The following is a 15457-nucleotide window of genomic DNA, read 5'->3' as shown; positions in this document are numbered from 1 at the left end:
TCCAGTGTAATTCTGATGTTCGTAATGAACTAGACTTGCTGGGCTGAATGGTCTTCTGTGCCTGTTTTCCTGATTCAACAGGAATGATAATCAACACTGACAGTTCCATGTTTCCATTAAAACAGCCAGAAACTCCACTGACATCTCATTCCATGTGTCACAAGACCGGTTCAGGTGAAGAAGACCCTTTGGCCCATCCAATGTCAATCCTCCAGAATGCTCATCCTACCGTGCACCCATCACAGAATCAAGTAGCTTTTTAAATCGAGTCCCAGTCTCCTGGCAACCTGCTCCAATCATTAATTACCCTCTGGGTAAAGAAGGCTTCCGGGTGCTTGTCCTGAAATTGCCCTTTACAACTCTTAAACCCATGTCCTCTTCTACTGTCTCGGTGCATCCTAAAGTATTGATCTGGGTTTACTTTTTCAATCCCATTTAAAATATTGTACACCTCTACTAGATCCCGTTTGTGTCTTCTCAAGACTGAAGAGCCCGAGTTCCCTGTTTTCCGTGTTTATTGTTACATCACACTGTTTTGACATCACTGCCTGTGATGAGTCAACTAACACCCCACATCTCTTTCAACTTGTGTTTCTTATTCTCACTTCCTATAGATAGTACCTTGTATTGATCAGTATTAAAACAAACAACTAAGAATATGGAAAAAAATTCAAGTTAATTTGAGAGGCACTTTTCTGCAGTTGACAGAATTGAGGACTTATTACACTATATCATCTCACTACATTACATCTCACTCCAGTTAGCTGTTTTTGGTCTCTTGCTCACACCATTACTCACTTCAGTTTCCGCTTCTCAGAACTATTGCTGCTGAAACCGCCTTGAAAGAGGAAGTTTTATAACTGCCGAAAAAGAGACTGTGCAGCCAGACTAAATGATCAAACGCAATCTCAATCTCCCTTAAGCTATTTATTGAACAAATTGACTTGCCGCCAGTTACTGGGAGCGGGCTAATGGTGTGGGCACCATCGATGTTGCCACATTGAATGAATTGTAAAGTTGGTGAATTAAATTACATTTCGCAGTTTCGCTTTATGTCACTGCAGGATTTCGTCTAAGTGAACTCAAAAGTGTTTCGCACACTGAATTCCAACAACTCATCTGTTAAACATAAACAGCTCAAATCTTCCGCTGCTGAAGTGACAAGTCACTACAGAAACAAGCAGAGGTTAGTATCTGCACATATCCATGTCTGCAGCCTCTCCCCGTGTATTTTATCATTGTGAAGCAAACTTCTTATCTCTTTACATCTGTTTCCCGTGGTTTTCTATTCAGTGTACTGTGTTCAGAGAGGAACCCTTTTCTGTAAAGAGAATGAGATGGTGCAGTATACTAGCAAGAATGTGGTTTGACATCCCATCATCATACTAAAGAGTTTCCAAACCAGACTGGAAACTCCATTTCACATTTTTGGCAAGCTTCCTGCTGCTTCTCCAGCTAGGACCACCCCACCCGTTAGGGCTTTGGCTTGCAGGGTTACCGCCTCTGTTTACCCAGCAATAAATAGGAACTCGGTTGTTAGTCGTTGGTGGATCACTTTTCTAGGCCATCATTTTACTTTCAAAAATAAATTCATTAATTCAAATTTGGTCACTCAATCCACGTTTATTTATGGGACACTGCTGTGCGCAAACTATATAGTCAATTCACTTTACAGTATGTTCCGTAAAATGTTTTGAGATATCTTAAAGATGTGAAAAGCGCTATATCAAATGCAAGGATTATTATTATTATAAGGTGCAATATCAAAGGCAAATATTATAACAGGAGCTGAGTGGGAAGAGTCCTCCCAGTGACCAGTCTGCCCTTCCAAGTCCTGCCAATGAGTCATCTGGGCTGTCATCAGCAGTGCCCTGGAGCACTGTGGACCTGCCTGGCTTAGGAACCAGACTTGAGCCTCACAAAGTGTGGGCTCAATTCTGACATTCCATTGCCAGGCACATCACCTTGGAGCCAGTTCGGCCCCGAGGAGAGGGATTGGTGGGACAATGAAATACAATTGGAGATTGTAACTGGGTGTGTAATAGAACAACAACATACAATTATATAACACCCTTCACGCTGGGCAATGTCTCGGAATGCCGAGTGCTGAGTAGACATAAGAGACCTGAAGTTACACCCAGGCACATCCTACCTTAAAATCTAAGATGATGCAGAATTGTGGCAAATTCTCACATTTAGTCCTGGTCTAGAACCTGTTTTCCACAGTTTTAAGCTTGCAGATGAACTAAGTTGAAGAAATTTTCAGCTACATTGTGTAATAATAATAATAATCCTTGCATTTGATATAGCGCTTTTCACGTCGGGAGGACGTCCCAAAGCGCTTCACAGAATATACTGTAAAGTGAATTGACTGTATATTTGTGGGCGAAACGCGGCAGCCAATTGCGCACAGCAATGTCCCACAAACAGTCATGGATTGAAAATGACCAATTTATTATTGTTTTTGGTTTTGGAGGGATTATTATGAGGCGTGTGGAGTAAGGAAACTTGCCCAAGGTTTCGCCCTGCCTGGAATTGAACTCGGGTCTCTCGCTTGCAAAGCGAGTGCTCTAACCACTGAGCTACAGGACTCCATCTTATATTACAACAACAACTTGCATTTATATAGCATCCTTCACACAGGGTAGCGTCCCAGATCATTTGATATTTTAATGCCAGATGGTTTTACATGCTAAGGTGGAATTTCAGTCCTCAATAATAATACAATCACAAGAAGAAGTGTTTTGGAATGTCCTCCCAACTTGAAAGGTGCTAAATAAGTGTATTGTATTGCAAAAGAGGTCCAACCAATCTCATCCATCTAGAAAATCCACCCTATCATCCTTCCATAATAGCATCAAGCTGTTTTTTAAATGAGTTCAGTGTCCTGGCCTCAATCACTCTTACTGGTAATTCTGTCCCAGTCCTTAATTGCCCTCTGGGTAAGGAAAAATGTCCTGGTGTTGTCCTCCTTTCATATCTCTGAACCTTCATCCTCTTTCAGGTATGTCCAAGTGTGACTCGACAATTGATCATGGCTGGATGCTCTCTAGTGTGTAAATCTTCATTTTTTTTTGTATCTACCAGGAGGAGACTCCGACATGGACGTTAGTAACTTTGAAAATGACCCAGCCAATGACCTTGTTCCAGGTATGTCACTTTACGGTCTTCAAATCTGCATTACATTTGATACAGTGGCTATGATTTTGAAGCCCTTCACACTAAGCACACTAAGAACATCTCAAAGAGTTTCACAATAATTCCGTAAAGTGCAGTAACTGTATTTCTGAGGCAGACAATTTGCACACAGTAACGGGTCTCCTTGTAGCTGAATTGTCTCTAGGGTGACATATTTGGCAATGGAAATCTGGAGTCGAGCCAGACCTCTCTTGGGTCTCAGTTGTCCAGTTCCTGAGCCAGGCAGCTCAGCAGTACTCCAGGGCACAGCTGATGACAGAGCAGCCAAGCCTGGTTCATTGGTGGGTCTTGGAAAGGCACTGGGGGAAAGGACTCTTTCCACTTAGCTCCCATTAGCCCTGCAAGCCAAAGCCCTAATGGTAGAGTGGTCCTAGTTGGATAAGTATCAGGAAGCTTGCCAGCCAGTGTTCTCAATGGCAAGCAATGCGGTTTTGGCTGGTTATACTCCAGTAGTTACCTCAATGCACACTCTGGGGTCTCCAAGCCTTGGCTTTTGCCAACCTGTGTCTAATACTTTAGGATGAGATAAGCAGGATGAGTCACTCCAGGGAGAGAGAGAGTGTAAATTTCATTCCAATAAGCATCTCCAGAATTTCCATGTATAGATAGGATGCATAGAACTCTATTTGGTACGGATAGATGGAGATGGGTTTCCGTATTCCACTCAGAGACAAGCCCATCCCTACCCAGAGGTGTTGATATCAAATCTTAGCACTGTGTTGGGCCAGTCGGACCAACACCTTTGGTCCTATGCCCCACCAGCTCCCAGTTTACGATCTCCCCTTTGTCCACTCCAATTAGTCTTAAGGAAATCCTCTTAGCTTTTCATACTGGTTTATTGCTTTAATCATTATATTTGGTAACAGCGCCTTATTACGTCAGGAAGGTGTCTCAAAATGCCTCAGGATTCACTGTAAAGTGTAGTGACGGTTTTCCTGTTCACTTGGTTTGAATTTTTACTCTTGTTTTCACAGAAGAGGCAAGAAATATTTTGCAGCCCAGCTCACTGCTGAGTCCCCAACTCCAAGAGTTGAAAATGGTAGGAACTCTATCCTAATGTGAGCAAATTCCCTCCTGTGACTGATGTCCTTCAATCACCCACAGCTCAGCAGATCACTCCAACTTTATCATCCTCCCTAATAGTGTCCTCTGACTTTAGAGAGCACAAAACAATGCACAACAATACAGTAGTATAACAATAAACAAGGCAATTATGATGCTGGGCTACATTGCTAAATCAGTTGAGTTTAGATCCCCATTCATCATACTGAAGCTGTACAGTGCTCCGGTCAGACCTCACCTTGAATACTGCATACAGTTCTGGCCACTGTCACATAAGGGGGCTGCCCAGGAAGAGTCTTCTTGACCTGACTCTGGTGTGATGTGTAAATGAAAAGATTATTTTTGTTAGTAAAAATGTTAAGCCTTTGTACAAATGCCAAGTTCAGCGAGAGCCGAATCTTTTGCTTTCAACTGTTTGCAGTTCCTCATCGATTGGATTAATCGTACCCTGAAGAGGGATCACATTGTGGTGCAGTCCCTGGAGGAAGATATCTATGATGGCTTAGTGCTTCATCACATGCTGGGTAAGACAACCTGATCCCAACCCGAACCTGACCCCAGGCCAGACCCAAGCCTGTCCCAAGCCAGATCCACAGGGTGACATCACACCCTGGGCTTTATAGCATCGAAATGACATCATCCTGCATGACATCACCCGGCATATGACATCACCCAGTGTATGACTTCACCCCAGCCTGACACCAATAATAATAATAATAATCCTTGCATTTGATATAGCGCTTTTCACGTCGGGAGGACGTCCCAAAGCGCTTCACAGAACACACTGTAAAGTGAATTGACTGTATATTTGTGGGCGAACGCACAATTGTGATTGTGCTCAATCACTGAGCACGTGGCATCACCCGGCATGACATCACCCTACTGCTGACCTTTGCCTTCTCCATTAGTACATTTAGGAGATGTCAAGTTGGAGGTGGGTGAAATCGCATTCTCCACCAGTGCCCAGAGACACAAGCTCAAAGTTGTGCTGGACACCGTGAACCAGCTGCTCCAAGTCACCGATCAATCCAGCCTCAAGTGGAGTGTTGAGCGTAAGTGCTGTGTAAGGAGGCAAATTCTAGTTAGTGCCGGCGGGATGTATAACATAAGCAGGGTTTCCGTGGCGCGAAACTGGCTCGAAGGTCATATTGCCGGCAGCGGAATGTCTGAATCGAGCCTGAATCTGTGGTGGTCTCAGTAGTTCAGTTGCTGATCCAGGAGGGTCCGCAGTATTCCAGGGCACTGCTGATGACAGCACAGGCAGCCTGTCTCGTCAGAACCTGGAAGGGCAGATCAGTCACTTTCAACCAGAACCCTAACGGGTAGGGTGATCCTAGCTGGACAAGCAGTGGGAAAGTTTGCCTGACAGCAATATCAATGACAATCTATGTGATTTTAGCTGGTTAGGCTCCAGCATTTACCCAACTCACACTCTTGAGAACCCCAATCCCCTGTGCCTGGTACTCTCTGTCATAAGGTAAGCAAGATGAGTCCTACTGGGAAGAAAGTGTGTATTCTATTCCAATATACGGGAATTTCATTGTGTAAGTAAGATGCGTGGAACTCAGTTTGGTTTGGAGACTGTTAAGGATGGTGATGGGTCTCTGCGTGTGTGTGTGTCAGTGTTTCTGATAAGGGGGAGGTTCCAGTTGATAAAAAAAAACCTGCTCTACCAGGCCTGTGCCTAGCATGAGGAATAAAGACAGTGTACTACAACATCAACAACTTGCATTTAGACAGTGTCTTCAAGGGAGTAATGTCTCGGAGTGCTAAATAATGGCACGTTTTGACAGTGATCTGGGGAGAGAGGGGAGGTGACTGTAGGCATGGTCAAAGAGGAAAGTCTTCAGGTGTGAAGGAAGCAATATAGGAGGAGGCCATTCAGGCCATCCAGCCTGTACCACTACTTGTCAAGATAGTGGCTGATCCGCAACTCAGTTCCACCTCCCCGTCCTCTCTCCATATCCCCTAATATCCGTCTATCAAATTATTTTCCATTTGCCTTTAAAATTCTTCATCTGAGTTTGCCCACACTGCCTTCAGGGGAGTAAATTCCACACACCCACCAACCCCTGTGTGAAAAAATGTTTCCTTATTTCACTTCTCAACTGCTTCCTCTGGCCTCTAGTGCTCAATTTTCTCAGCAGAGGAAACATTTGCTTGCTGTTCAGCCTATCAACTCCCTTCATAATTTTGCACAGCTCAATCGCATCACCTCTCAACCTGCTGAATACAAGAGGATACAATCCAAAGTTTTACATCCACTCATCATAATTTAGGCCCTTGACAACAGGAATCATTCTAGTAAATCAACGCTGCACACTCTCTAAGACTAATACATCCTTCCTAAGATGCCTCAAAATGCACACAATTCTCCAAAAGGGGTCTGACCAGTGTTTTATACAACTGTAAACATCACTTCCTGACTAAACTCTCCTTGTGGCTTTCAGTGATCAATAACAAGGACTTGTTGGCCACACTCCATCTGTTGGTTGCCATTATGAAGCACTTCAGGCCTGACCTGGACCTTCCTAAAAATGTTTATGTGGAAAAAGTAACTTACCAGGTAAGAAACAGTGTGAATTCTGCTGATAATTTGAGGCTCAGGCTGATCAGTACCCATAGGGATACTGGGTCCCACATCATCATAGATAGGTACTTGGAAAGAAAAAAATTACAGGGGTTTGGGAGAGTGGGACTGATTCGGTAGCTCTTCCAAAGAGCTGGCACAGGCACATTGGGCCAAATGGCCTCATTCTGTGCTGTAATATTCTATGATTCTATGATCATCCCCCTCTATTATATTATTCATTCAGTTTTCCTCTGCTTGTGGTTCAGGTGACGTACGTGAAAGTCGGAATTGAGTCCACCCTATGTGATAGTCTCGAAGTCGGTTCCTGAGCCAGGCGGGTCCACAGTACTCCAGGGCACTACTGATGATAGCCCAGTCTAGCCTGGCTTATTGGCAGCACTTGGAAGGGCAGACCAGTGGGGGCAGGGACCTCTCAACCCTAAGTGTAATAATAATAATAATAATCCTTGCATTTGATATAGCACTTTTCACGTCGGGAGGACGTCCCAAAGCGCTTCACAGAACACACTGTAAAGTAAATTGACCGTATATTTGTGGGCGAACGCGGCAGCCAATTGCGCACAGCAATGTCCCACAAACAGTCGTAGATTGAAAATGACCAATTTATTATTGGTTTTGGTTTTGGAGGGATTATTATTAGGCTCTGTGTGGAGTAAGGAAACTTGCCCAAGGTTTCGCCCTGACCTGCCTGGAAATGAACTCAGGTCTCTCACTTGCAAAGCGAGTGCTCTAACCACTGAGCTACAGGACTCCACAGTGTAATGCTGTGTTAGTGTAGTGTGGTGTAAAATGGAAGTTACTGTGTGTTGGTAGGCAGATGTATGTTTGATTTTAGAAATGGAAAAAGTCTTTGACGCTGTTAACATTCTTGAGCTTTGTAAGTTGACTGTGAATTTTCTTCTTTTCCAGATTGACAGTAAATTAGTAAAAAGTCAGAAGCATTTGGAATATATCACTGAGCAGAGGTAATGCAAACTTTGCATCCACAAAGCTCAGGAAGATGGTTTTGATCTGTTTAATGACTAACCCTGTTCCTTAACATTGCCTCTAAAATCCAGAGGTTTTGAGTTCAAGCCTCTACTATATGAGTTTAGAGTTGAACTCACATAGTCTAAGATGACATTGCATTGTTGGAGGGCTGTCCTTTGGATGAGATATTATTATCTGTGCCTGTTCAGGTTTCGCAGGAGCTCTATTTGAAACTGAACTGACTCCAAGGTGACATTTTTGTCAACAGAATGTCAGAATCGAGTCCATCTTCTGTAATGGTCTCAAGTCCAGTTCCTGACCCAGACAGATCTGCTTTACTCAAGGGCACTGCTGATGACAGCCCATCCCAGCGGCAGTTCTTGGCGGGGGTGGGGGGGGGGGGCAGACCAGTCACTGGAGGCAGGGACTCTTCCCACTCAGCTCCCACTAACCCTGCAAGCCAAAGCCCTAATGGTCCCAGCTGTTAAGCAGTGGGAAAGCTTGCCAGACAATGCTATCAATGGCAAGCTATGCGGTTTTAGCTGGTTAGACTCCAGCATTCAGCTTAACACACAAGTCTTGGCTCTTGCCAACCTATGCCTAGTACTTTCCAGAATTAGGTAAGCAGGGTGCACCTCCAGGGAGTGAGTGCACATTCCATTCCAATGCATGGGAATTTGCAAGTAGAGGTGGTATTTATGGAACGCTCCGTCTGGTTTCAATGCTCATGGGGATGGGTTTCCACGTGTCAGACACACGGCTGACCAGAAAAAAATTCAGGTGGATGTTAAAGATCCCGTGGCACTATTGAAAAGAGAAGGAAGTTTCTCTCTCCTGGTGTCCTGGTCAACAATCCCTCACATAAAATTGGTCACTCACTTAATGGATGTATGTGGGACTTTGCTGTGTGCAAATTGGTTGCTGCGATTGGTCACAAATAGAGTCACTATACTTTACAGCGCTGTGAAGGGTTTTGAGATGTCCTCCAGATGTGAAAGATGCTATATCAAATGTAAAGATTATTATTATTTTTATTATTAAAAATTATTATTATATGTATTCAGCTGATTATTCTCTTTCTCTTTTTTATTTTGGAGCAGCGATGAAAATACAAGTAAGATGTTGCCTGGTGTTGTCAGGCCCTTCGCACTCACCACTGAATAACAGCCAAGTGAAGCATGGATAACAGACTGGAATGTCCAAGCTAGAAACTAAACAAGGGATCACAATCATGATAGTTTGGGGGTTGGGCGATGGAAATCCAAATTATTATTATTTTTATTAGTATATTATTGTACTAAAATCGATTAGACAAGCTAGGGTTCTCCAGTCTCGAAAAGAGATGTCTCAGAGAGGCCCTTATACAGTAAAATACAACACAATTTATATAGTGTCTTTCATGTCAGGAGGAAGTCTCAAAGAGCTTAGAAGATCTGGTGGATAACATTTTAAATGGGATAGAAAAAGTAAACTCTATGAAAAGGTAAACTAGTATTGTTCTTTAGGATGGACCAAGACAGTACAGCAAGAGGACACAAATTTAGAGTTGTAAAGGGCAATTTCAGAATAGACACCAGGAAGTTTTTCTTTGCCCAGAGGGTAATTAACAACTAAAACAGGTTACCAGGAAGGCTGGTTGAGGTCAGAGCACTGGGTTTGATTTGAAAATCAGCTTGATCTGTGATAGGGGAGAAGGTAGGCTGGCGGGATGAGATCAGATGGGCTGAAGAATCTTCTTCACCCAAATTAATGTTGCAATCTGGAAAATTTGCTGTTGAATTTACAGTTTGTGTTGATTATTCCACTCGCCTCTGTTTACCTAGCAGTAAGAGGAACCCTGATGTTAGTCACTTGGCGGGTCGCTTTTCTGGGATTAATAATTTCTTCAAAAAAATAATAATAATAAATTGGTCACTTCAATCCACGACTGTTTGTGGGACACTGCTGTGCGCAATTGGCTGCTGCATTTCGCCCACAAAATATGCAGTCAATTCACTTTGCAGCATATTCTGTGAAGTGCTTTGATATGTCTCAACGACGTGATAAAGCACAACATCAAATACAAGAGTTATTATTATTTTTGTATTAGTATTATTAAAAGCTCACCTGAGCTGGTGCAGCAGCTGGAATTGGTTTCAGTAACCTGAAAGAGACCAGTGAATGAAAGATGCCCGTAAGGTGACAACATGGCTCTGATATCCCAGTTGACTCACCTGTCCAAAAGATGTGTGTTGGTTTATGGTGAGGATTGACCACTGAGAATGCTGGGAGCCTGTGACACTGTAGCTTAGAGTCAGTGCATCAGGAGAGTGACAGACCAAAGCCAGACAGGGCAATGTGTACTGTCTCTGTGAGGAAGATACTACTCTGTGTAGTGAGTTATTTACTGTTTGTTTTGTTTGATTTTAGAAGCTGATGCCATCGACAATCTATTTACACTCGGTCCTGACAAAATGAACACCGTGAAGCAGGTCCTCACTCCTCGTTTCTTCCTGTCTCTGCAATGCTGCTTCCTCCCCTCCATTCCCTCTCTCAATTCCTCCCCTCACCATTCCTCCACTCTTCATTCCCCCCTCTCCATTCTTTCTCTCCATTCCACCCCAACATTCCTTCTTTTGTGGAGTCCTGTAGCTCAGTGGTTAGAGCACTCGCTTTGCAAGTGAGAGACCTGAGTTCAATTCCAGGCAGAGGGCGAAACCTTGGGCAAGTTTCCTTACTCCACACGCCTAATAATAATCCCTCCAAAAAACAAAAACAATAATTACATTGGTCATTTTCAATCTATGACTGTTTTGTGGGACATTGCTGTGCGCAATTGGCTGCCGCGTTCGCCGACAAATATACAGTCAACTCACTTTACAGTATATTCTGTGAAGCGCTTTGGGACGTCCTCCCGACGTGAAAAGCGCTATATCAAATGCAAGGATTATTATTATTATTATTATTATTTTGTGGCATTCCCACTATTGAATCTCCTCTCCTGGGGGTGGTGGAGACTCATGCTGTGGGGGTGGGAAACAGGGACCAGGGGCAATTACGAATGCCCACGTCATGTCTGCAGGCTTTCCCATGGTGCGGGGGGGCAGGGGGTGTGTGGGGTGGGAGCAGTCTAACCTCACCCAAAATCCTCAGGCTGAGTGACCTCCTCTATGTTACTGTAACAGGCTGGCCGGGCTGAATGACCTCCTGTCCATCCTTGTTCCTGGTTATTGAGCTCTTTGTTGACAGATTTATCCACCCGACAACATTCCTCAGAAACAATGGTGTTTGGGTTTGAATCTCTCCATTAAAGGGATTGGCGTGATCTTATTGCCACTGTTAAATTTATGCCTTAATTTCAGGCATTGCTTCATTTCACAAACAATCGGGTGCAGAGGCTGGGGATCACCGTGAACGAGTTTGATTCTCAGGTCAGTTCTTCCCAGTTTATGGCTGATAAATTCTGACAATGGCACATTTCAGTGTTGGGCATGAACTCAAACTTTAAGGGCTCTGGTCAGACACACCTGTCTCATTGAAAGGCGGCACCTCTAATAATGCAATGCTCACCCAGCACTGCAGGTGTCAGCCTGGACTGTGAGCTCAGAGGTCCAACGTGGGGGCTTGAACCTACAACCTTCTAAATAATAAATAATTGTTATTGCATTTGGTACAGTACCTTTTATGTCAGGAGGATTTACTGTAAAGCGTAGGGACTGCGTATTTTCTGGATGAATGCAATAGCCAATTTGTGCATAACAATGTCCCACAAACAGTCATTGAAGTGAATGACCAATTTTATCTGGGGGATTGTCGGTCAGAACACCGAGAGAGAAACTTCCTTCTCTTTTCTAATACAGCTGCAGGATCTTTAACATCCACTTGAACAGGCACGGGGGTCCTTGGTTGAAATCTCATCCAATGGACCGCACCTGTGACAATGCAGTACTCCCCCAGAACTACACTGGAGTGTCAGTCCAAGTATGAGTACATGAGTTCCAAGTCCCAACATGAGACTTGAACCCAAAACTTTATGACTCAGAGGCAAGAGTGCCGTTGACTGAAACAGGCTGACAAACTCACACCCTCAGTCCCACTTTTGCCTCAGGGGTGAAAGTGCAAGAGACTGAGCCAGGCTGCCACTGGATTTGGTCATGTTATTCCTTCTCTCCATGCCCACTGCATCCATGTCTGCAGTCTCTCTTCCCAACCATGTCTGCAGTCTGTCTATGATTACAGTGGTGAGACATCACCTTGTTGACGAGTATCAACAAGATAATAATAATCCCTCCAAAAAAACCAAAAAACAATAATAAAAAAAAAATTGGGTCATTTTCAATCTACGACTGTTTGTGGGACATTGCTGTGCGCAATTGGCTGCCGCGTTCGCCCACAAATATACAGTCAATTCACTTTACAGTGTGTTCTGTGAAGCGCTTTGGGACGTCCTCCCGACGTGAAAAGCGCTATATCAAATGCAAGGATTATTATTATTATTATTATTATAAATGATAAAACACCTCAGTGATCAGGAAAAGGTCTGAACAGAGAATTGCTCTTTCAAAGAGCAGCATAAATGCTGTGAGCTTGGTGGCCTCAATGTATGCGGTGACACTAGGGCGTGAACGTGCTTTGACCGGATTCCGTCTGTTGTGTTTATCACCAGTTTGCCAATGGTGTGATCCTGATTCTATTAATTGGACAATTAGAGGGTTACTTTATTCGTCTCAGTGAATATCACCTCAGCCCTTCCAGTCACAAGGAGATGGTAAGTTCACCGAGCAAATTCTTCAATTAAATTTGTACTGTATCCAATTCTGGTCTCTATACTATAAGCAGGATATAACAGCGATGGAAAGAGCACCGAGTAGGTTTACGAGGACGATACCAAGGCTGGCAGGTGCTGTTATCAGGATAGGCTGGATAGGGTAGGCCTCAACAAGGTGCACACTATCCAGATCTCTGCAGTTCATGTCCTTTCCCACACAAGGCCCCGTAAGCCAATCACCCCATCCCCACCCAGCTCCACTGGTTCCCCATCCCTCGGAGGATCAAGTTGAAGATCTTTAACCTCACCTTCAAATCACTCCTCGATCTCACCCCATCCCACCTCCTGTGACCACCAGCGAGCACCAGCCTACTTCAGATTGGGCTTTCAGCCATTCTGGAACTCCTCCCCTCCTCCTTCCCCTCCCCCTGCAGCTTGCACTCCCAATTGGCTATGTGAAGAGCTTTGAGACTCTTCCTGCCCATGTCCCACACCTGCACCCCCCAATGGTAAAAGGTGCTGTGAGTATGAGGGGTTCTAGTTGGTGAAGAGACTTTGATAATGGGTTTTATTGTGTGATCGAATGCTGAAAGACTGAATGAGGAGAGAGAGCGCACTGTTGTCTGCTTAGCAGTTTAGTCGTTGCAATTCATTCACTGTGTTGGTGTGTCACATGCATGCACACACACACATACACCCACATGGATACACACTCACATACATACATGGACATACTCAAATACACTCAATGACAAACAATGCACGTACTGGGACAAACAAGGGAACACCCACTGGAGGATGTAAGCTTGTGCACTGCGGATACTTTGTGCGTTTTATCCACAGCTTCACAACGTAACTCTTGCATTGGAGATTCTGAAGGAAAGTGGAGTGTCGATAGAATCCGTCACTCCGGAAGGTGGGTGAGAGTTTGGTGGAGGATTGTTTTTCCCATGATCTGAAAAGGTTGTAAACATTCAGTGCTCTTACTGTGTCGAGGTCGATGGCTTTTCATCCATCTGGTGACTAGTTTGAGCCAACTGGGAGGTTCTGAGATCTGCAGCGCCCTGGCACGTCATTCTTACCTGAATGGTGCTATACAAATGTAATCTGTTGTTTTTGTTGTTGGTGTTGTTGTCTCCCTCACTCTGTCCTCTGATGTCACATTGTACCTTCTGCACACTTGATCATGCTATAATAATAATCCTTGCAGTTCACACAGCACCTTATCACATCAAGACATCTCACAGCACTTCACAAAATATACTGTAAAGTGTAGTGACTGTGCATTTTGTGGACAAACTCGGCAGCCAATTTGCACAAAGTTCCGCAAACCATGGAATAAATGACCCAATTTTATTTGGGGGATTGTCAGCCAGAACAGTAGAAGAGGAACAGAGTGACTCACACTGCTTACCCTAATTCCAGAGAGTAGTAAGTGCAAGTTGGCAAGAGCCAAGGCTTGGGGACGCCAGAATATGCATTAGGGTAACTACTGGATTCTAACCAGCTAAAACCGCATAGCTTGTCAATGATAGCACTGTCTCGCAAGCTTGTCCTCGAATCACTTACCAACAGAAAGAGTTCTTCACTATCACGATCCTGTCATTATCTTAACCACCTCAATCACATCACCTCTCAAGCCTCTCTGCTCCAACAGGCAGAGTCCTGACCTGCCTAGGCTCTCCTCACTGGATCCTTTTATCATCCTTGTGAATCTTTACTGCTCCCCTCTCCTCTAGTGTCCTCTTTATTATTATGATTCTAAGTCTGATTCTACCATCTGTCAAGGGGGGAATGGAATGTAAGGGATCGAAGAAAGGTGTGTTTTGACTGAGATCGGAATGATTCAGAGCGATAGCATATTCTTGAAGAAGGCGCTATATGCAAGGATTATTATTATTATAGGGTCAGGGTAATGCTGAGCCTTGCTCAGATGAGGATCAACTGAATTTACATGGAAATTTGAAGCTTAACCACAGAAACTCAGACACTAGGAGAAACTCCTTTGTCCCTTCTGATCTTTAACATCATGAACAAGCAGACAAGAGGTCTCATCTGAAGGATGGCACCTCTGACACTGCGCTTCCAACACTGGACTGGAGTGTCACCCTAGACTGTGAGCTCAAAGTTCCTGACATGGAAGTTGAACCCATAACCTCTTTCAATATTAGAATGTAATGAGATTTTCACTTCTCTAAAAGTAAAATATGCCATCAGACGTTACACCTAACTCGTGTCCTTTCCTCTGCTGCCAGATATCGTAAATATGGACAGCAAAGCCACCTTTCGTGTCTTATACGCCTTATTCACAATGTACAAGGACAAATGACGGAGACCAGCAGAAGGATTGCCAGTACCAAGCCAGCACTCGATTCTAACGTGGACAATGAAGCAGAGTGTTCTCTGTGGTCACACATTGTCACAGCAGTTCTCAGTACAGTATTTCTTCTCCATAATTTTCTCCTTTGGCCATTTGCATTTCACATTTGTATGGCTTTTGTTGTCTGTACCTGCATTAATGAGGAACAAACTGTCTTCTAAACCGAGGTATGTCTTTCAGAAGTTGACAGTGTATAGAATATGATCCATGGTTTTTTTTTCTGTTAAATGTCAATTAGTCAGCATGCTTTGTACCATGTCCACTGACTCAAGACTATAGAAATTGTGTGTTGCATTCGGAGTGTATTTGAGCTAAAATTGTGTGTAGAGAGCTGAGCTATCTCAGCTTTTATTATACTGTTTGTAAACAGCTGGACCAGTGCAGATTCAGACAAACTTTGGTGTAAAGATTCAATGATTTTGATTCTTGTTTATTTTCAAAGACATTTTTGGCTTTAAGTCCTCACTGGAGGGATGCAGCCTGCTCACCTCATTGCAGAAAGTATTAG

The 15457-nt window shown here is 43.9% G+C and overlaps 1 protein-coding gene across 1 annotated transcript; it reads left to right on the top strand.

The window, feature by feature from the left end:
* Positions 1 to 856: 856 nt before the first annotated feature.
* On the top strand, positions 857 to 15339 carry parvg (parvin, gamma). Its single transcript, NM_001292490.1, is given in 13 exon segments — positions 857 to 1186; positions 3088 to 3150; positions 4173 to 4237; positions 4682 to 4784; positions 5169 to 5312; positions 6711 to 6826; positions 7763 to 7818; positions 8923 to 8936; positions 10232 to 10293; positions 11164 to 11232; positions 12468 to 12569; positions 13413 to 13485; positions 14825 to 15339. Coding segments are annotated over 12 exon segments (927 nt in total). The 5' UTR covers positions 857 to 1186; positions 3088 to 3101; the 3' UTR covers positions 14899 to 15339.
* Positions 15340 to 15457: the final 118 nt, after the last annotated feature.

This window comes from Callorhinchus milii, unplaced genomic scaffold (assembly GCF_018977255.1).
Source record: "Callorhinchus milii isolate IMCB2004 unplaced genomic scaffold, IMCB_Cmil_1.0 Scaffold5, whole genome shotgun sequence".
Taxonomy (NCBI): domain Eukaryota; kingdom Metazoa; phylum Chordata; class Chondrichthyes; order Chimaeriformes; family Callorhinchidae; genus Callorhinchus; species Callorhinchus milii.
Note: the sequence above shows the minus strand (reverse complement) of the source record. Positions and strands in the feature narration are given on the sequence as shown.